The 21881-nt window shown below is 39.2% G+C and overlaps 1 protein-coding gene across 1 annotated transcript in view; it reads left to right on the forward strand.

Annotated features, from left to right (window-relative positions):
• Positions 1–21881, forward strand: part of SLC25A12 (solute carrier family 25 member 12) — a 160257-nt gene that overhangs the window by 131225 nt on the left and 7151 nt on the right. Inside the window, exons 12-15 of the mRNA XM_077272706.1 lie at positions 1158–1210; positions 3482–3562; positions 14861–15001; positions 18276–18414. Of these exons, the coding sequence (XP_077128821.1) occupies positions 1158–1210; positions 3482–3562; positions 14861–15001; positions 18276–18414 (414 nt within the window). The remainder of the gene's footprint in view (positions 1–1157; positions 1211–3481; positions 3563–14860; positions 15002–18275; positions 18415–21881) is intronic.

A 21881-nucleotide genomic window follows, 5' to 3' on the forward strand; every position in this document is an offset into this window, starting at 1 on the left:
TTCATAAAAAAAGTTGACAAATAATTGTGCCCAAACTGAACAACTCCTTTAATGCCATTGCCATGCGCCTTGAAGAAAAGGGGGTGATAGGTTTTTCTAATTAAAAAAAAAATGTTGAGGGTAAAACTATTAGTGTTAGGACTTGGAAAGAGCTTATGGAGCCCTTGTGGGACTGACTGTTGGGGACAGTAGGGTATCTAGGTTCAGAGTGTAGCGGTACACCAGCAAAAAGAGGGCTTAAAGTAGAGGTTAATTGGGAGTAGTTCTGGCATTCATCAACTGGGGACTCTAAATTATTTTTACTATTTGTGTTCCATTGGAAAGTTCACCTCGCTCTATGTAATATCTCTTTTTACATTAGGGAATATGTTGTCTCTTTATTAGGAAACTGATTTTATCAATACTATTAATGACTTGTGCATTGTTACGTGATCTGAAAAAAGCCTGCAATTTTCCCAGTTTCTGCCTTTCTAAAACTAAAATGACTAAATATTATTGAGCTATGATTGAATATTCTTCAGGTTAATTAATCCATGGAGTGTTGTTGCTTTCTGCCGCGTACAGTATTGAGAAACACATTTCTTGCTGTTTGAATAAATCTTTTCTGTACTTAATTGTGTTTCCTTTCTATTGGGGAGCAATGCCTATAATATTCTATGAATGGGAATATTTGCATTTTATGAGAAGACAGCATGAAACCATTATTTGATTGGATTAATTGCCTCTCACTGCCACCACAAACAAAATCATTATTAGCGGTGACATACTGAATGCTTTATAGGTTAAAAAAAAACAAAAATCAAAAATAATATAAAACATTTTCCACCTTCGATGCACAAGTAAGCAGCAACTCCTTTAACAAGACAGTCCCTTCAATAAAGACCAGACAATCAGGCGCATGGTGATTTTATTTTATTTTTTGGATGGGTCAATAACCTTTTTACCAATAACAATTTTCTGGCTGACAGAATTGTAAAACCTTCTTAGGGTGGTACACGATATCAAACATGATGCAGAACATACAATTACTGTGCAGTACATACGTAACAGGTCTGTTATAAACCTGAAATAAATAATGCATTTTGGAAATTGGTGGTGAACATTTACGGTATATGTGAACGATTTTTGTAATGTTTTCTCTTCTGTTTCTTGTACAGGTCTGCTACCACAACTTGTAGGAGTGGCACCAGAGAAGGCTATTAAATTGACAGTAAGTGACATAAGTTGACACTAGACTGACTAGACTGAGAGCCGCTTTCCCCACCTTTCCTATATATATGTGGTCTGCCATTTTTAATTGGGAGAGGATAGTAGACTGCTGCCAGACACCTACGGCGGTTACTTGTCTCCATTGAGAACAAAGGATCAGGCATGTTGACATACAGCGTGCCCAAGCTTGTTTCCTTTGATTTCTTTCAGTGAAGGCAACTTAGGACACTCTCTTGAACATTAGACTGCCAGGCGGTCATTAACTGTGGTTCCGGACAACGTTCAGGCATTCACTGTCGTGGTATGGCCACAATTTCCCGACTCCCAACAGGTATCCTGATTTGAACTTAGCACCTTTATATACGACTATAAGGCTGTTGAGTTCAAGTCAATAGACCCCTGGCCGGTACAGACATGATGGTCCCTACGCCAACATTGAATCTCGAAAGTGTGAAAACGGCCTAATGTCTGTACGCAGCTTGAAGATGATCCTAGTATCTATCTACAAGAAGTAGAACAAGAAGAAGTAAATGTTTGGCTTGAGGTTGTTCAGGCGTAGGATATCCTCAAGCTCAAACATTGTAATAGTGCCCCCCTGTGAGTCCATATATGATAATAGTGCCCCCTCTGAGTCCATATATGGTAATATTGCCCCCTCTGAGTCCATATATGGTAATAGTGCCCCCTCTGAGTCCATATATGATATTGCCCCCTCTGAGTCCATATATGGTAATAGTGCCCCTCCACTTTGCTCACAAATGGTAATAGCGCTTTCTCTGTGCCACCACACACGATAATAGTGCCCCCTCTGAGTGATCACGTGATAATAGTAACTCCTCTGAGTCCCCACTTGGTTCTAAAGGCCCTTCACTTTGCTCACAAATGGTAATAGCACCAACTCCATGCCACCACACATGGTAATAGTTCCCCCAGCAGCAATCCAGTAAGAAACACTTACCTCTTCCTAGTCTTCACCACCAAGCGTGACAACTCGCCGGTCTTCTCTTCCTTCGATGCTCCAAAATGTAGGCGGCATGCTTTACTGGGAAGGCGCTAGTGTAGGAAACCACATGGCGGTTGCTTGCACCTGGCATCACCGGTAACATTTTCAGTTGTATCTGTGCTATAAAGACACAGGTACAATAGAATCCTGCAAGAAAACTGAATAAGCTTCTTGTATTTCCAGCGGTTTGCCGAATTGCCTATCTTATGGGAGTGCGAAGACCAGCTGAGTTCTGCGCTCGGCTGCCTCCAGCAGTCCTATTAAGAATGATGGGAGCGGCACTGTGCATGATCGACCGCCGCTCCATTCACACAAGGCTTATCAGGGCTCCGGTTCTTAAGATCGCTGGTGGCCCCACTGGTCAATCCCCCAGTGATCAATACTGTATCCTAGAAGATAACTTTCAAACTTGAGAACACCATTGTAGTAGAATTATGATTCTCTTGGAATTGCTTGTTTTTTTTTTCTGTTGTGACCTCCCAATAGTATTTTTTACCAGTGTATCCACGGTAGAATATGTCCCCGAACCACAGACCGTAGGCTACCTAACTGTATCTTGTGCATAAATCCATTCCAGATCATGAATTTCATACTCCGTAAATCTTGTAGTCATAACTGAGTTGCCCCTAAATATATGTTGCATGCACAGATCCAACCTCATTCACTAAATCTTTCAAAATCCCGGTGTAGAATTTGCTTTCAACAGTCAGTACTCAGTAGCTTTTCATCTTCAGTACTTTACACTTGCAAGACACTGTAAAGATAAAATCATCCCTCAAAAGTCTAAATAATTCCAAAATAAAGCTATGTATCATCTTATAATAAAGCGCCATATATTTCTTTTGTCGTGGATCATTTTTCATGTAATAACAAAATTGAGTTTCGGCTCTGCTCTCCCTCTGAAGTTGACAATAGCAGACATATGTTAGCAAAGTTTGGTGTCCTGCCGTCAATAATTTTGCCTATTTCTCTAAATTCACTCCTTATTGGCTTTCATTTGTTATAAAAAGTTAAAAAAAAGAAACCAGTCGTGTGTTTTGTCAGTTCTTCAGCTACAATCTAGGCCTGCGGAGCCCATTATGGGAGTGTGAAAGGCAGATTGCATCATGTAGCGGCTCTTGTTTATAGATAGCATTATAAATTGTTATGTCTGTTTTATAAAAGAGCGGCGCTGCCAATAATCTGGTGGAAGACGCCGCGGCCCAGGAGATGTTCAGGGGATGTAATCATTTTGTTTACTTATGTCACAATTTTCCTTTCTTTATGTAGGTTAATGATTTTGTTCGAGACAAGTTTACTCAGCGAGATGGATCCATTCCGCTCATGGCTGAAATAATGGCTGGTGGCTGTGTGAGTATCTTGTTTAGTGATGCAATTGAGGAAAGAAAATGTTGATGGTCCGATCTTATTTATTTTGCACTGGGCTACAGAAAAAAAAGTTAAGGTCTTTTATAAATTTGCAGCCCATATATATTGATTTATGCATATATGGACCTGATACAGTGGCACATGGAGCCATGTTAGCCATAGGCACTTTTCATGTTGTCATATGGTGCCTACCTCTGTAACGGATGCATGCAGAAATGGAGAAAAAACTTCTGTAGGCTTGTCTATAAGATCAGAGTCACATAAATATATAGTATGAGACCATTGCAATTTATGGGTATCATATTGCTGATTCATACAACATGGATGTGTAATACTGCTGTGTGCATGATGGCCCAAAACACTGTTATATATAATTATTTACTTAGCCTGGCTTTTGCTTTTCACCTGATCTGAGAAAGAATTTCTGTCACGGTACTGTTGAAGGATTTCTTGGGGAAAGGGGCTTCTTCCCTATCCCTCAAGCTAGGTTGCCCCATGTCTATCCCTGTTCCCCAAATTAGCCCGGAAGGTGGAGATGCCGGGGTCATATGCCTTGTTATACTCCTGACTTACCCCTATCTGTTACCTCCCACACCCAGGATGGTGTGAGGCCAAAATGTATAGGATTACACTAACCAGACGGACAAGGGAAGACAAACAAGATAAATGAAATCATAGAAACAAAATGCACTAATCAAAAAACAGAGTGGAACACAAGGGAGGTATATAAAGGTGAAACCAAATAGGAGAAGATGAGGATGAATACGCAAACAAACCACACAGAAATTGCCAGAACAACTCTCCAAATGCCAACTCCAAACACCGAACAACTTTATCAACTCCAAACCAGGCAGAATGAACTATCACTGGCAATTCCCAAATGCCAGTGGCAAGCATATATGCCAGGGGGGAGTGTCCAACACAGAAAAGCTGAGCCACTCCATGATGGAGAGCTCCAGGAGAGCAACTGAACTGACTAACCCTAGCAATGGCTACCACTTTTTGGCTACGAATGCAAGACCCACATATTCTTTCGGAGGGCTGTTTGTGGGAAAAAACTGTCTGAAGTAATTCACCAGGGTTGTTCAGATCTCCACGTGAAAAATATTTCAGCATAATCTTTTCTATGTTCCGGGTGAGACTTGCTTATTCAGATCAACCGTGTCGCCTCCACTTTTTACGGATGCATTGTAATTTTTTAATAAAGGAAACTAAATTTAGTCTTGTAAATTGTATTCACTGTTGATATACTGTATAAAAACGAAAGTTTTTTTCAGTATGAAAATTGGACAATTTTTTTATATGCTCTTGTGAATTTATCCATTAGGTCGGTTTGCATAGACTAAGTTTGGACTGTAAAATCCGGACTTGTCTCAGGTCTCTTGACTCGAACTAAACAGCCTCATATTCATATATGGGGCTGTTATATTTAGGTCATTGGACTGTGGCCGGTCCAAATATTGTGGTCCATACTGGAACTGTGGAACACGGATGATGCCAACATTGCAAGAATTGCCAAACATCTAGGCAAGTAAGAAATAATGTGAAGGATATTAATTTCAAGGTGGTGCTTATCTAATGGATCATTAACAGGAATGATGGTTTAGGGCTAGTGTAGATGACCGTATTTATTATTATTATTATTTATTATTATTTTAGGTCCAAGTGAGACCCGACAAAACATTGGATCGCACTAGGACCAATGTTATTCTATGGGGTCGTACACATGGCAGATTTTTTCCTCGACAGAGATGGTCTGAGTAATTCTCCAATATTCGCATCACTCTCAGCCATGCAAGTCAATGAGTGCATGGAAGTCATCAGACTGCACTCGGATAACATCTGACAGACTGACAGAATGGAGAAAATGGAGTTCTTTTCATCTGATAAAATCGGATCACACTCTGATCAAACTTTGACCAGCGTTTCATCAGAGTGTGATTTGCATAATCGACCCGATTCTCTCGGATGTGACAATACACGGTCGTCTGCACCTATGCGCAGCGTAAACCTCTGAATATGTTCTGAGCCTCCAGTAAAAATAAAATAAAACAAAAAAACTGTGATGTTTTGGGATATTTAATGCACTGTGGATTCCCATTGTGTTCTTACTTGATATTCTTTCACACATTTTCTTTTACGTATTGATTTATTCTGGAGATACGGAAACGGCGCTTACTTGGAAAAGTGAACGGAGTACCTTTATGCATGCTTACAATGCCAAAAGTGGGCTTATAAAAGTGAATTAGATTTTTTTAATGTTTTTGACTATTTGGGAGAACAGGCTTAGTCCTAAAAATTGATCTCCTTGCATGTTTTTTTTTTGTGTGTGTTGGGAATATCCTGGAGATGTCATTTTTTTCCAAGCTTTTGATTTCTAATGACTTCCATTTGAGTGAAGCTGACAGGCTTGGATTACATAAAAAAAAAAAAAAACAACTATCCACTCCCAGAAATCAGGGCAGTGGGGTTAATGACCCCGGCTGGTTTCTACTTCAGAGACACATCCCTAGGGGGCCCCTGAAGGAGGCTGCTTCTAGTCTCCCGTGATTGGATCTGGCAGCCTTGTGCATACCTAGGCCTTCACCTGTCACTACACAAAGTTTGCATTCAGCGCCATATGAGAGAGACAGTGTTGTGAAGAAAGTGGGGGCAATCCGTAAAAAAGGAAACAAGTACAGCCAGGGCTCTATTTTCCATGCAGATCACGGCTATCTCTGCAAAGACTTCACCGGTCCAATATACCCAATGACGGGTAAACTTTGTACACAGTTCAAGTACTCCGCACAATGGTATTTCCTCTTTTCTTTTTGTTATTATTTTGCTGGGAAAGCGTCAATATGGTGGAATTGCAGCAGGTTTGCCTTCCGGTTTTTGCACTGCAAATACACAGAAATGTATAGTACAATACAAGTGAGTTGAGTTTTCAACACCCAAGACCCAATCCACATGTAGCAGAAATATTAGCATGCTGTAAAATTTCTTTGCAACGGATAGGGTGAAACCTGCCATGTGTGGAATTGTCCTAAAAGTATGAATGCCCCTTAAATGCAGATTTGTTATTTGTTTCCCTTAAAAATGTATTAATTTATTTTTATATAGCAGATATGAAATGAAAAAGAATGTATAAATAAACTTGAATTCCAACAAACATTATTTTGTAGGTCGATTTTGTGTTGCCAAAACCACTGTTGATGGCACGGACTTTACAAGACATATAAATGTGTGCAGTGGTGTCTGGCACCAAGATGGTGTTAAGAGATCCTTTAAAGGGAATGTACCAAGATATCAATGGCATAAAGAATAACGCTGGGGGTTCGACTGGTGACACCCACCTCTGATCCCGAGAACTAGAACTTTGAAGAGCCCTGTGTGAATGGCGCAGTGGTCAATCATGCACACCTCCACTCCATTAATTCTTAATGGTACCACCAGAGAAAGCAAAGCGCAGTAATCGGCTGGTTTTTAGCACTCCTGCTGCTCCATTCACACAGAGCTCTTCAGGTGGGGGTCCCAGCAGTCAGGCTCCTGGCAATCGGGAAGTTATACCCCTATACTGTGGATAGAGGGATAATTTCCATACTTTGTGCAACCTTTGCCTCCATGGTTCCGACTCGTTCTTCCACCACATCCCATGGATGCACAATCAGATTGAGATTTGGGGAATTTAGAGGCCAAGTCAAGACCTTGAACTCTTTGTCATGTTCCTCCAAACCATTTCTGAGCAATGTTTGCAGTGTGGCAGAGGCATTATACCACTGAAAGAGGTCACTCTTGTTGACAACTTTGTGTATTGTGGCTTATGCTTGTATACAACAATACGTTAATTTTACGCTGTGGCAACCATATTATACCACTCTCCTGTATCCATCCACTGTAATCACGTTCTATGTTTAGATGGATATTCTTTTTTTATTTTTTTTTTATTTGGTTTAATGCCGGTATCTTGCACATCTTCTCAGTGACGTCCTACTCACTGCGGTCACCGCTCTGCTTCTCCTCGTGTCAGGTCGTCTCAGTAAGTTTGCCTCTTGCAGCGCTCTCAACACTGCTTCATCTTCCTGCTGTTTCCACCTGGCTACAGGGACAATCAGCCAGACTCTGCAGTAATTTAACCCTGCTGTGTCCTCCAGAGATTAGCTTCCCTGGCCTATCTCCTGCTAGTAGGTGATATATTACACAGCTCATCCTTCCACTCCTTGGCTGAGCTTTGGTTTCAGTTTGCAGTTAGCATCTAGTTCCCAGTCAAAGTGTTTTGTTGTTTATCTCTCCCATTACTGACCCAGCTTGTCATCTCGTCTTGTCTCTCCGCTCCTGAACCCAGCTACGTATTTGAGCCTGTGTTGCCTGCACCAATCTCAGACTGTCTGAATATGTCTGTCTGTACCTTCTGCACCTAGTGTCTCTGCCTTCACCCATTGGTCAGCTGTTGCAGGTCCTGGCACTGCCCTGGAATGGCACCTGGTGGCTACCCTAATGACACAAGCCTAACCTCACCATCAGAGGCTCTAGTGAAGAACAGGTAGTCACTTACTCGCGCTCATCCAGAGTAAGCCCGGCCAGTGGCACAGTGTGTCCAAACCCATTGCTGTCACAACTGGTAACATAATAAAAGTTAGGTTTTAAAGTTTTTTTGTTTTTTTTATTGCTTCAAATTAGCATCCTCATGAATACCAGGACCCAAGCTTTTCCAGCAGAACATTGCCCAGAGATTCACACTGCCTTCTAAAGCCTGACTTATCTTCTTAAAAAAGTGCATCTCTGATGCTATTTCTTCCCCAGATAAGCAATGAACACACACCTAACCATCCACTTGATTTTACATACCGGACCGTACTCGTCATTGCTCAATGTTGCTGATATGTCCATTGTGTTAGCGTTCCATGGAGCACATTGAGCTGTGATGCTCTTTGTTTTCTTATGTCTTTCGTTCACAGCCAACAGTAATTGTTTTAGCCATTTGTGCTACAGTAGTTTTATTTGTAGGATTATTGGAACATACAAGCTAACCTTCTTACCCCATGCACATCAAAGAACCCTTCCTTCGACACTGGTCAGGTCCTTCCTTGGACTATATTTTATATGGATTAACCTCTATACAAGGAAAACAGCTCAAAAGATCTGCTGCTTAGGAGATGATGTCATCCGGTCGTCCAGCCGTCACAATTTAGCCCTTGTTAGTTGCTCAGATCCTTATTCTTACTCATTGCTCCTGCTTCCAACACATCAACTTTAATTCCATTGTTCACTTACTACTCAATATATCCCACCACTTGACAAGTGGCAAGCCTATGTTTAAAGTAGACTGCCTAGGAAGCCCTTGCTTTCTACCAGATCCGTACTGCGCTCTGTGCGCAATCAACAGCAGTTGTGCAGTGTTCAGGATATTATTTGTGTAATCGGTGAGGTCTGAAGACCTGGATGGCCACCGATCTCCAGGCATTTTAAAGGCCTCCCGAATATGAAAAAAATACTATGAAAGTTGACCTTAACGCTTTGTCCACAGGGACGTTTGAATACTCCGTTTGCCTGTTGCAAATAGAAACAGAAGGGCCCCATTGATAATGATGGAGTCCACTTCTTGGAAGAAAAAAAAGAAATCCAGCATGCTAAACATTCTAAAAAGTGGAACCTAGACAAAATCCCATAATAATGAATTGGGTCCCTTCTGCTTCTGTTTCCAAAACTGATGCCTCAGATCACTTCGTCCATTTATCTGTCCCTAAAATGAATGAACAGAACCTCAGAATAAAGGTCATAATGGAGTGGACTCTAGACTTCTGTGATCAGTTTTCTTTCCAAGACTGTAATTACTTTTGTTTTTTCTCTTTTTCATACAGAATTTTTCCTGAAACATGGATTTACTTCTTTTAAGAATGGCTATAGTGATTTTAAAAAGGAAAAAAAAAACCTGCACAAATACTCAATTGTGGTATTAATTATGCAACATTTCTACCAATTGAATCTCTTATAGTTTACCTGAATTACAGATTGAGGATCTTTCAGAAAACTGACACATCAAGTAATAAAATGATGAAGGATTCAGGATTGCAGACACTTCATGTTTTTTTTTTTTTTCAAACGAAGTCCCTTCACCCACACAGCGCATGTAATTCATTGCTGGAAGTGATGTTGATTGAGCTCTACAGATTTGATCAACTCTTTGTTCTTGAGATCATCATGGTGACATCTGTCCTGATATTATTAGTGGAGAATATATATATATATATATATATAAAAATAAGTGGTGCCCTGTAATCTGATTTCTTCTGCTTGTGACCAAGATCCAATTAAATTATCAGATGGGAACACTGCACAGACATAACATGTATATCACTTATGGGCTATGTCTGCATTTTCACCCCACAAGATCTCTGTCTTATATCATTCTTTGTCGTTCCATTTCACAATCTGTAGCCCAAGACTAAGGGAGCAGAGCCGCTGTAATGTATGGGGAGGAATATGTTCCCTTTGCAATGACACAATTCAGTCTATTACTTTGCTCCCAATATCTGGTTGATTCTTTTAGGACACTTAAGCTTTTAAAGGAAGATATGTTTTTCCTACTAGCAAAGTATACAATGCAACGCGTTTCAGTGCCTTATTAGCCATATATGTGTATAGTCTGAGTCAAGCGCTAGTAGTGTCCATGTACATTGCACTTATTAGAAGTAATGCGTTTTGGTACCTTATTAGCCATATATGTGTGTAATCTGAGCGAACTACTAGTAGAGTCCTTGTACATTGCACTTAGTAGAAGCAACGCGTTTCGGTACATTATTAGCCATATATGTGTGTAATCTGACCTAAGTACTAGTAGTGTTCTTGTTAGGGATGAGTGGACCTGTGGAAATTCGAGTTCTTGTACACGACCCAAACTTTATTTCAAAGGTCAGGTACCAGGACTGTACATGAACTTGAACCCGAAATCCATTGAACACAATGAGGACCCCATACTTTTCAGCTAGGAAAATGCTTTCTCTCTCTCTCTCTCTCCCCTCTCTGACTTCCCCCAGAACTCCAATCATTGCAACGGACTTCCGGGAGAATTCAGTGTCCGGGCCGAACTCTGAACTTTTAAGTTTGGGTTGACTCATCTCTAGTCCTTGTTCATTGCATTAAGTAGAAGCTGCACTTTTCGGGGCCTTATTAGTCACATATGTGTATAGTCTTACTGAAATACTAAATGTGTCCTTGTTCTAAGTAGAAGCAACGTGTTTCGGAGCCTTATTAACAGCATATGTGTAAAGTCTGAGCGAAGCACTAGTAGGGTCCTTGTACATTGTACTAAGTAGCAACAAAGCGTTTCAAGGCATTTACTGGTCCTTATATTGTGCTATATACATGGGTAAGTGGTAGGGTAGGTAGCTAATGGTTCCACGCTCTACAGCAGGATCAAACAGTATCGATGTCATGTAGACAGGATATTTCAAAGTGGTGCCCTCGCGAGGCTACGCGACTGCACCAGAATGGGAAGATGCTGAACTATCGGACATATGCAGTTTTACTATGTGCTTGTGTCTTCATATATAAATATAGTGCTTTGAATTATATTGGTGTTATTATTGGAAATATTTTTTTTCTTCTCAGTATTTAATTGCATCATTAATAGAAAAAAAAAAGTGATAGGAAAAATGGAAATCTTTTTACAGTGTCAAGAATACTCTTCATGCAGGAAAACAATTTCCCCCAGATGTAACATTACTGCCCCAAGAGGCAGAAAAAAGAATTACACCCTTCCATAAACAAACAGTTAATTGACGGGGATGTGTAGGTTGGAAGTAGGAGGATCTGATTGACTTTCTTTGGGACATCCTAATATTTGAAGGATTTGCCTTTGGGTGGAATTGTAAAGGGCAATAGGTCTAATGTGTCGGGTCACATGTTTCCACCCTGCAGCAATAGAGTGGCACGGGGTGTTGTCTTCCGGATATTAGTGTGCATATTTTTGTGCCCGATTCTTTTAGGTTTTCTTTTTTCTCTTTGTTTTGCTTAATTGTTCGTTGTGGGCGTTTTACCCCATTTGGTTGACACAAAGGTTAAACAGATGACTCCTGCTATTTACATTGATGCTCTCGGTAATGAGTATTTATAGTGTAATTTGTCAACACATTGAAAAGTGTCTGTTACCAAACTGATTATTATTTATTTTTTTTTTTAAGAATCCCAGAAATGGCAAAAATGTTACCTTTGAATTCTAATTATTGGCCGTTTAATCATTTTCCCTATTTACCTCTGGTCATAATTGTGTTATAATGCTTTAAATAACAAACACATTTAGAAACTGCCCATTTTGTGATATATAGATTAATGGCATTCCACAAAAACTGAGTGACAGTATATATAGTCATGGCCAAAACTGTTGACACCCTTGAAATTTGTCCAGAAAATGATGTATTTCTCCCAGAAAATGATTGCATTTACATGTTTTGCTATACACGTTTATTTCCTTTGTTTTTTTCACACAAAAACCCCAAAATGGGCCGGACAAAATTATAAGCACCCTTAACTTAATATTTGGTTGCACACCCTTTGGAATAAATAACTGCAATCAATCACTTCCTATAACAATCATCAAGCTTCTTACACCTCTCATCTGGGATTTTGGATCACTCGCCTTTTGTAAACTGCTCCCGGTCTCTGATATTTTAAGGCGCCTTCTCCCAACTGCAATTTTAAGATCTCTCCACAAGTGTTCAATGGGATTTAGATCTGGACTCATTGCTGGTCCATTTTGATGGTCCAACTTCAAACTGGCATGAAGATACCAAAAGGCGCAAATTTTTTTGTGCAAGTCCTTGTGCAAAAATGTTGCCACCTTTTTCAAAAAGTTTTACGCCAGTTTTGAGAAACATGGCCCTAGATTTTCATTGAGCCATACAATCATCAGTTTTCTAAACGGGTCCGTGAGAATCAGCACTCATCCTATTCTCATCCATTTTTTGCAATTATACTCGTCCATTAATAGGGTTTCTTATAAAACGGATGTAACTAGGAAGATAAGCTTTGTACTTCAGAGTTCCATCCGTCTGTCTATCTGCTCCGGTGGAAAAAATTAGAAAAAAAAAAAGATTGAAGTGACACTTGAGATAAAAATCGATCCATTTCAATAAAATGGTAACGCACAATAGAATGTGTGAATGCAGCCTTAGGCCGGTGTCACACATCTGCGTTTCACTGTCTGGAGTGTGGACTGCGATGTACGGACTGGCCGCTGGTCTTTGGATCCAAACTCGAAAGGCTCATAAATGCTGTCAATTTCAAGCCGGTAGACCTGTGGCCAGTCCGGTCCATGCTCGGACGGTAAAAGACAAATATGGGAAACTGTCCCACAAGGGATATACTGTAGGTAAATTGTTTTATTTATCCCTTTGTTCTTTGACTTGTCCTGTTTGCAAACCTAAAAAAATTAAACACCAGTGTATAGGAAATATATACTGGATGCTAGTAAATGCACTTTAAGCTTAGATGAAGAATTCTATGTTCCGGTAAGGGCTTTTGTCATGTATCGGGTGACTCTAAGCTGTCGGGGTCACAAGGTCACTATTAAACCATAATTGTAAGTGACTTATCCTGTGATGACATCACTCATAATTCTGTGTAATTGAGATGATGTCATATAAAGCCCCTCCCTATTTAAAATCCTTCTTCAGTCTAAAGAAACCGATAGAATCTTGAGAGTTGGGTGGATAAAAGTTACTGAAATTGCTGGGGAAAAACTTCTCTGCTGATAGTGAAAGTTTTCCCGTTGGAAAGATATAATTTAATTTTTAACAAAACTTTGAAAAGTTTATGCTTTTATTAAATCCACGACTTTTAATTCAGACAAGAGACTGCAGGAATGAAGGTTTAATATGTGTTGTGTCACAGTAAAATCTTCATAGATAAACAAAGAACAATCACAGTCTTGTGTCGGGAAGTAACCTGCGGACATTGTGCCGACCCCAGAAGGTCACCGGTCACAACACATCCACTCATCTGCTCAGGGCAGACTGATGACTGCAGAATTAACTTCTGAGTGTTTTATCCTATATCCTGTATCCAGCATCTTAATTCATATCTACGTTTATTATTATTTCTGTACTTTTTTTAATTTAAAAAATATATCAAACTTCCGAACTTTGAGATGAGCTGAAATCGCATCTGAAACTTTCTTGGAAGCAGTCCACGAACTACAATAAAAATTATAAATAAAACCCAGAAAGTCATTAATTTCAATAATCTCTTCTCCTGTAGTGATGGCTGCAGCATCCAGAAGTTCTTCACGTTAATTGAACTTTTGAACTGCACTGATTTATAATCTTTTGTATTACAATGTGCAGCATGCAGGTGATAAAAAAAAATTGCAAGCCCAGACGTCCATTCAGATTTTTTTTTTTCCCTTAACATCGTCATATGAGGACTTGTATTTTTGCGGGATGAGTTGTAGCTTTGAATGACAATGAGCCATACTAGGACCTGTCTTTTTGCGTTGTGAACTGACATTTTTATTGACACCTACTTGTGGTGCATACAACAATTTGGTCACTTTTATTGTTTAATTTCAATTCTAACATTTGTTTTTTTTCCCCTCTTTATAGTGTTTACCATACAGGGTTTGTTGAAAATGCATTGAATCCATTCTGCCCTCTACCAGTGAAATGTTCTCCGTGCCATTGGCTGCAACCCCAAATTGCCTGAGATGTTAGCCTAATTTTATTGGACAGGACATGTAAATTTACCCCCTTGTATTTCTTTTTACCTTGATAACTGTTTAGTTTTTTCATTGTAATTTTTATTGAAATTTTTCCAATTTTACAGGAAAAGAAAAACAGCCAATATTATACTATAGTAATGGTTAAACATTTTCAAGTAGATAAAGAGTAATGATAACTGGTTTTAACAATAATGGGGGTGCAAATAAACCCTCCCCCAAAATAACCATTTTCCCCTATAGATTATCATGTTTTCAGGAATATTGATTAACCTGTGAACAAACCTCTCCAGCTGCCACATTCCACATACAAATATTACACGTGAGATGTTTAAATTAATTTTCCTCGTTTCGCAGACGAGCTTTAATCCCTTCCAGATACAAGACTTCATCGTTTTTATGGTGAAGCTCAAGGGATCAAGATCCAGAATTTATGACACAAGTAATATCATTAGTATTTAACGACTTTATACAGGGCACTGGAGGCGAGGGAATGAGTTTATCTCAGCATTCTCCTTACACAATCTAAAGGTCTGCTCCCGTAACGGCTGGTAAAGGATCTGACGGAATTGTCTATTTGTGTGCAGGCAGGAGGCTCCCAAGTCATTTTCACAAACCCGCTGGAGATTGTCAAGATTCGCTTACAGGTCGCAGGAGAAATTACTACCGGCCCCAGAGTCAGTGCAGTCACTGTACTCAGAGACTTGGGTTTCTTCGGCCTTTATAAGGTGAGTCCTTTATATTATACATATTTATTGTATACTTATGTATTTATATAGTTATTCCATCTTCATATTATGCAAAGACTTAAAGTGTAACCGTCAATTTTTGTTTATTTCTTTTTATAAATCAGGAGTACATGTAAAAATAACAAACTTTGTAAAATATCTTGTTAGAGAAATCTGCTTCTTTCTCCTCCTGTACTCCTCTTTTACTCTCACAATTCTCAATTCATGAGTAAAATTCAGTGAATACAGATTTTCCCATTACTGAGATAGGAGTTTTGCGTCCTGTAGATTCTCCCTTTTACTCCATATAATTTTAAAAGCACCATTTGTCACCTAAACTGACATGTGAATGAGGCCTAACTGTCGGTTCAAGAGAACTTGCGGAATGTCCATGTCTGCCTCTAGCTCCTCCCCTCCCCATAGAACTTTAAGAGCACCAACTGTCATCTCCTATCTCAGTAATGTGCACATTTGTCTTCACTGAACACAGATTGTATCCCTGAATTGAGGGTGAAAGATCAATCCAGAAAGAAGCAGATTTCTCTGATAAGATATTTTACAAAGTTGCTTATTTTGGTGTGTACTGTTTATGAAATAAAAATGAAACATAGAATGTTAGAGTTGGAAGGGACCTCAAGGGTCATCGTGTCTAACACCCCTGCTCACTGCCGGTTTCACTAAACCATCTCAGACAGATGTCTGTCCAGCCTCTGTTTCGTGAATTCCATGGAAGGAGAACTCACCACCTCTCGTGACCGCCTGTTCCACTCATTGATCACCCTCACTGTCAAAAAGTTTTTTCTAACATCTAATCTTTATCTTCTCCCTTTCACTTTCATTCCATTGCTTCTCGTGTTTCCATGTGCAAATGAGAATTAGGATGATCCTTCTACACTATGACATCCCTCCAGATATTTGTAGACAGCTATTAAGTCTCCTCTTAGCCTTCTTTTTTGCAAGCTAAATATTCCCAGATCCTCGTAGGACATACTTTGCAGTCCGCTCACCATCCTGGTAGCTCTTCTCTGAACTTGCTCTAGTTTTTCAATGTGTTTTTCTAATATGTGGTGCCCAGAACTGGACACAGTATTCCAGATGAGGCCTGACCAAAGAGGAGAAGAGGAAGGGGATAATTACTTCACATGATCTAGACTCTATGCTTCTCTTAATACATCCTGGACCTGTGTTTGCCTTTTTTCCTGCTGTATCACACTGTTGACTCATGTGTAGTCTGTGATCTATTAGTATACCCACATCTTTTTTACACGTGCTGTTGCTTATTTCTATTCCTCACATTCTATAGATGTAATTTTCATTTTTCTTGTCCAGATATAGAATCTTGCATTTATCCCTGTTAAATACCATTCTATTAGTAGCTGTCTATTGTTCAAGCTTATCTAGATCCTTCTGAATCCTTTCTCCGTCTTCTCTAGTGTTAGCTATCCGTCCTAGCTTTGCATCGTCTACTTTTTTTAAACTTTCCTGGTCAAAATTACTGTTATTGTGAGCAGTTAAGCAAGTTGAAGATGAAATGATCTCTAAAAGGCCTAAAATTAAAGATGACATATTTCCTTTGTATTTTAGACAAAAAAAAAACATTTTCATTTTTTACATTTTAAAAATTACAAAAGGAAAATGGGCCGATGCAAATGTGTGGCCACCCTGCGTGGGTAGTATTTAGTAACACCCCCTTTTGTGTAACAGCTTGTAAATGCTTTTTGTAGCCAGACAAGAGTCTTACAATTCTTGTGTGAGTGATTTTCATCCTTGGAAAATTCTAACAGTTCTGTGAGATTCCTGGGTCGCCTTGCATGCACTGCTATTTTGTGGTCTAGCCATAGATTTTTAATGAGGTTCAGATCAGGGGGACTGTGAGGGCCATTGTAAAATCACACCATGCACCTTTTGAGGTAATCTGTTGTGGATTTTGACCTGTATTTAGGATCATTGTCCATTTGTAGAAGCCATCCTCTTTTCACCTTCAGCTGTTGTACACATAGTGTTATGTTTGCATCAAGAATTTGTTGAAATTGCATTGAATCCATTCTTCCCTCTACCAGTGAAATGTTCCCTGTGCCATTGGCTGCCACACAACCCCAAAGCATAATTGATCCACTCCCATGCATAATGGTTGGGAAGATGTTCTTTTCCTGAAATTCTGTGCCCTTTTTACTCCATAAATACTGTACCTGTTGATCATTGTGACCAAAGAGTTCTATTTTAACTTGATCCATCCACAGGATTATTTAAAAAATGCTTCGGGCTTGTTTAGATGTTGTTTTGCATACTTTTGATGCTGAATTTTATGTTGAGGACACAAGAGAGGTTTTCTTCTGATGACTCTTCCATGAAGGACATATTTGTGCAGGTGACTCTGAACGGTAGAACAATGTACCACAATTCCAGAGTTTGCTAAATCTTTCTGAAGGTATTTTGCAGTCAAGCGTGGGTTCTGATTTGCCTCTCTATCAATCCTGCGAGCCGATCTCCCTAAAATTTTGCTTGGTCTTCTAGACCCTATCTTGGCCTCCACTGTTACCGTTAACTACCATTTCCTGATTACATTTTGAACTAAGGAAAGAGCAACTTCAAAAACATTTTGCTATTTTCTTATAGCTTTCTCCTGCTTTGTGGGCCTCCACCATTTTCATTTTCAGAGTGCTAGGCAGCTGCTTAGAAGAACATATGGCTTTGGTTTTTTGCATATGGTTAGAGGAGGCTGATTTATATAAAGTTCGGAAATTTGCATCACCTGGCCTTTCCTAACGATGATAGTGAACAAGCCATGACCCTAACAGGCTACTTAATGTCTGAAACCTTAGTCCTAGTTATCAGAGCACACAAATCTCCAAGGGTGCCCAAACGTTTTGTAATTTTTAAAATGTGAAAAATGACTATATGTATTAGTAGTTTGTCACATTTTAAAAATTACAAAACGTTTGGGCACCCTTGGAGGTTTGTGTGCTCAGATAACTACGACCAAGGTTTTAGACCTTCATTTCCTTTATATTTTAGGCAAAGAAAAAAAAAAAATAATATATATATTGACTGATTTTTTTTTTGCCTAAAATACTACAGAGAAAATGTGTAATCTTTAACTATCTTTAGGACTTTTAGAGATGATATCATCTTCAATTTGCTTAACTGTTCACAATAACAGTAATTTTGACCAGGGGTGCTTAAAACTTTTACATGGCACTGTACATTCGGGCATCGAATAGAAAGTTAAGGGGTCAAAATGAAACTACCAAACTAATACGAACGCTTGTTGCAGGGTGCCAAAGCCTGCTTCCTCCGTGACATCCCATTCTCTGCCATCTACTTCCCAGTTTATGCACACTGTAAATCGCAGTTTGCCAATGAAGAGGGACATATAGGAGCGTTGCAGTTACTAACAGCTGGTGCAATCGCAGGTAAGACCCTATTTTTGGATATCTTTTTAATTTTTTCTTCCTTAGTCTGTTTTTGTTAATAGAGAACATGAAAATTGTCCTCATCAGCCCGTTTATACAAAAGCAGTATCAGTCACCACCGAGGAGCAGTAAATATATGCTCGCGGTGGGTGATGTCGTTCTGTTAATGAGCGCTAATTACATTAGCATAACTGGTGTAAACAGCTTAACTTCGTTCTGAGATTTGGCGCAGCATTATGGGTGTCCATCTGTAGCGAGCTTCTGTCAAAAGAGGCTTCTGAGATGTTGAGGTTGGTGGAAAATATTTCGGTAGAGAAAGCAAGGCGGCTGATTACCTGATGTGTGTGTATATGGCTGAACACTCAAATTGTCAACTTATGAGCAGTGTTGTATAGTTGCGTGATCCACCTGAACCCAGGCCTATCATGGACTAAAGCTTTTTTTTCTTTTTTTTTCATGAGAATTTAATTTTGTAAACTGTTAATGCAACAGTTCGGGTTCAGAAGTCAACAAAAATGGATTGTCAAACTTGTAACGGAAATTATCCAAGTGTTACCGTTAAGTTTATTAACATTTGTCAACTATTTCGCCCCAAAAAAGAGACAAATTTCAGTAATGCTGCAACAGCGGTGCCAAATTTTCACCAAACCTGCAGCTGTGTACGGTTAGGGAGCATATGGCCGGAAGTCGAAGAGCCACATACAGCTCCCACCTTCTTCAGTTTGGTTGAAAGAAACTAAAGTCTGTCCATTCTTAGACTCAATCTTCAGAAATTAATACATCTTCATGCTACCCTCAACGACATTATCCATACATTAAATATATCCCCCTTTTTTGTAATTTTTTCACCCCTTTTGCCTTTTACCGCTTAACATAAGTTTTTTACCACTCTTACTGTAAAGAACTCTTTCCCATATGGATGATAGAATTACATTTTTTACACATACAAATGATGTTATCAGAAAAAAAATTGCTTCTATGCCTTTTCTTTAGTGTAATATAAAGTTTACAAGCGAATATAAACTTTGTAAAACTTGTAAGACGTAACGTGTGACGCAAGACACATTTTTTTTCTCTCTACTTTCTCCACTCGCACTTCTCAAGCCAACATGGCTTTTCTAGACAATTCCTGGCAGGCATCTTTTGTTTCAACTACCAAATTGACTTATACAATAAAATAAACCCTTACAGCAGTCATACACCAAAATGACCCGTTCTTCCTTTGTCAATCCACTAAGGTACCTAGGGCGGCCATGGACTTAATGCTTTTTGATAATTCCGCTGCCTGTGGTCTCACTAAGCAAGTTAAAGGGGTTGTCCATTTTGGCCAATCTTTTTTCTTAGAAGAGTTATTTGACAATAACCTAAATATTTCAATCTGCTCTGAGCTTTGGAGTAATTGGGTAACGGGCATTAATTTGCACATCAACATCAATGGACGGTATGTAATACTTAAGTAGAGTATGCCGGGTTCTCGAGAGAGAGAACTAGAACAATGCCCTGTGTTGCCATTTTGACTAATAAATGAGGGTAATTGTAATGCGCTTTTTTCATCAGACTTTTATTACAAATTGTTTTATTATTTGTAAGATGGGTTTTGTAATCCAGACAGCCCTTTTAATTTACAATTTGCACCTTGCTGCCCCATTCTACCCATTTTTCTATTTACCTAATGTCTGCTTTATATAAAAAAAATAAAATACTTGTGATAGCTTTTACATAAATCATTAGAATATGTGAAAATAACAAACTTTGTAATATATTTTATTATTGAGATCTGCTTCTTTCTCCTCCTGGAACGATCGGTCATTCTCAAAATTCTCCAATTCACAGGTAACATCTTTCTTCACTGAGATAGGAGATGACAGTTGGTTCTTATAAAGTTCTATGTAGAACTGTAACCGACGATTCAGGAGAACTTGCAGCAGAATGTCTGTGTTCCACTAGCTCCTCCCCTCCCCATAGAACTTTAAAAGCACCAACTGTCATCTCCCATTTCAATAATGGGAAAATCTGTCTTCACTGAATACAGATTTTATAAATGAATTGAGAAACAAAGGTCAGTCCGGGAGGTAAAACAAGCAGATTTCTCTGATAATATATAAAAAAAATTAAACTCTTTAAATTTTTTTTTTTAATGAGGGACATTCTCATCAGAATTTTTACCAGATTTTTTTAATTTTTTTTCATAAGTTAATTTTCCAGCTCCTTTGATCTAAGATTTGTCAGCACTTTGCTGCCATGTGCTGCTTATTTTTACACTGTCCTAATGGTGCTTAAAAAAAAAAAAATTGAAAAATTACTTTTATAGTTTATTTAAGAAAACTTTTTCTATACTTTCTGTGACTGAGTTTATCATTCCAAGTTTAGTACAGTAAGATAATGATCTCATATAAAATGTCTCCGTCTTAATGCACAGTTGACCGTATTGTAATCCATACTTGGCTAAGAAGTTTTTTTTTTTTTCATTTTCCTTGACAATAACGCCATCAATTGAGCCACAGATTGAAATTAAGGCCATAAAAAGTCCAGCTTGTATTTTCATTACATAAGACCTATATCAATTTCCTCCCCGATTTAAAAAAAAAAAAAAAAAAAAAAAGTCACCCTTCTTCATGGAATATGAAATCATTCCTCTCCTTCTCCTTCCATATGTCACATTCTGTTTCCCAGGAGTCTATGTGACACGGTTTGAAGACAGTCGGGGGGGAATAGGTGGCGCAGACAAGGGTCTGTCCTCTCCAATAAACCACATTGTGCTCAAGTACTGGAACATCCTGACTTCCAGGCAAATCGGGGCAAAAGCCGCCTCGTGCCCGGGGCCAAGCTGATGGCAGGATGCGGCCGCTCTGCTTCCTGCTGACCAGTCATAGAGGTGGCATTGTCATATTTTTTTTACTCCCGAAAAAGCCATCTATTCATGTGCCTGCTAGCAATGCAGCATTCCCCGGCTCTATTGAGTGTCACTAAATAACAGAGCCCCCTGTAGATGTGAGTACAGCGAGGGGCTCGCGGCTCGTAGTCTAGGAAAGAAAACCATTCAGGTAACAAAAAACCCAGCGAGCGTTCTAGACGGATCCATCATCGGGATTCTCCCCTTACGGATTTGCCATAGATAAGTCATTCACAGCTCCTCTGCGTGTGACACAAGCGTGCTAATCAATTTGTGTATCCATTAAGCTCACTTTGTTTAGTGCCGGGTGTGTGTAGCAATCCTAACAAGCGTGTAATTTACTACCCAAGGAATCTGCCTTGGAACACATGGATTGAGTCCCAGAAGAGCGTGACGTATCGGCGCTGTACATCGGGCAGTCATTTTTCACCATCAACTACCCCATAGCTTCCTTACCTAATACATATATAATATATACTATCTTGCCATCCCGATATTGACTGCGAAAAAATTATCAGACATCTTCGGATTTTCGCCCCCGAGATCTTCTAATGTTCTTTTGTGTCTTTTTCTT

The sequence above is a fragment of the Ranitomeya variabilis genome, chromosome 7 (genome assembly GCF_051348905.1).
Source record: "Ranitomeya variabilis isolate aRanVar5 chromosome 7, aRanVar5.hap1, whole genome shotgun sequence".
Lineage (NCBI taxonomy): Eukaryota > Metazoa > Chordata > Amphibia > Anura > Dendrobatidae > Ranitomeya > Ranitomeya variabilis.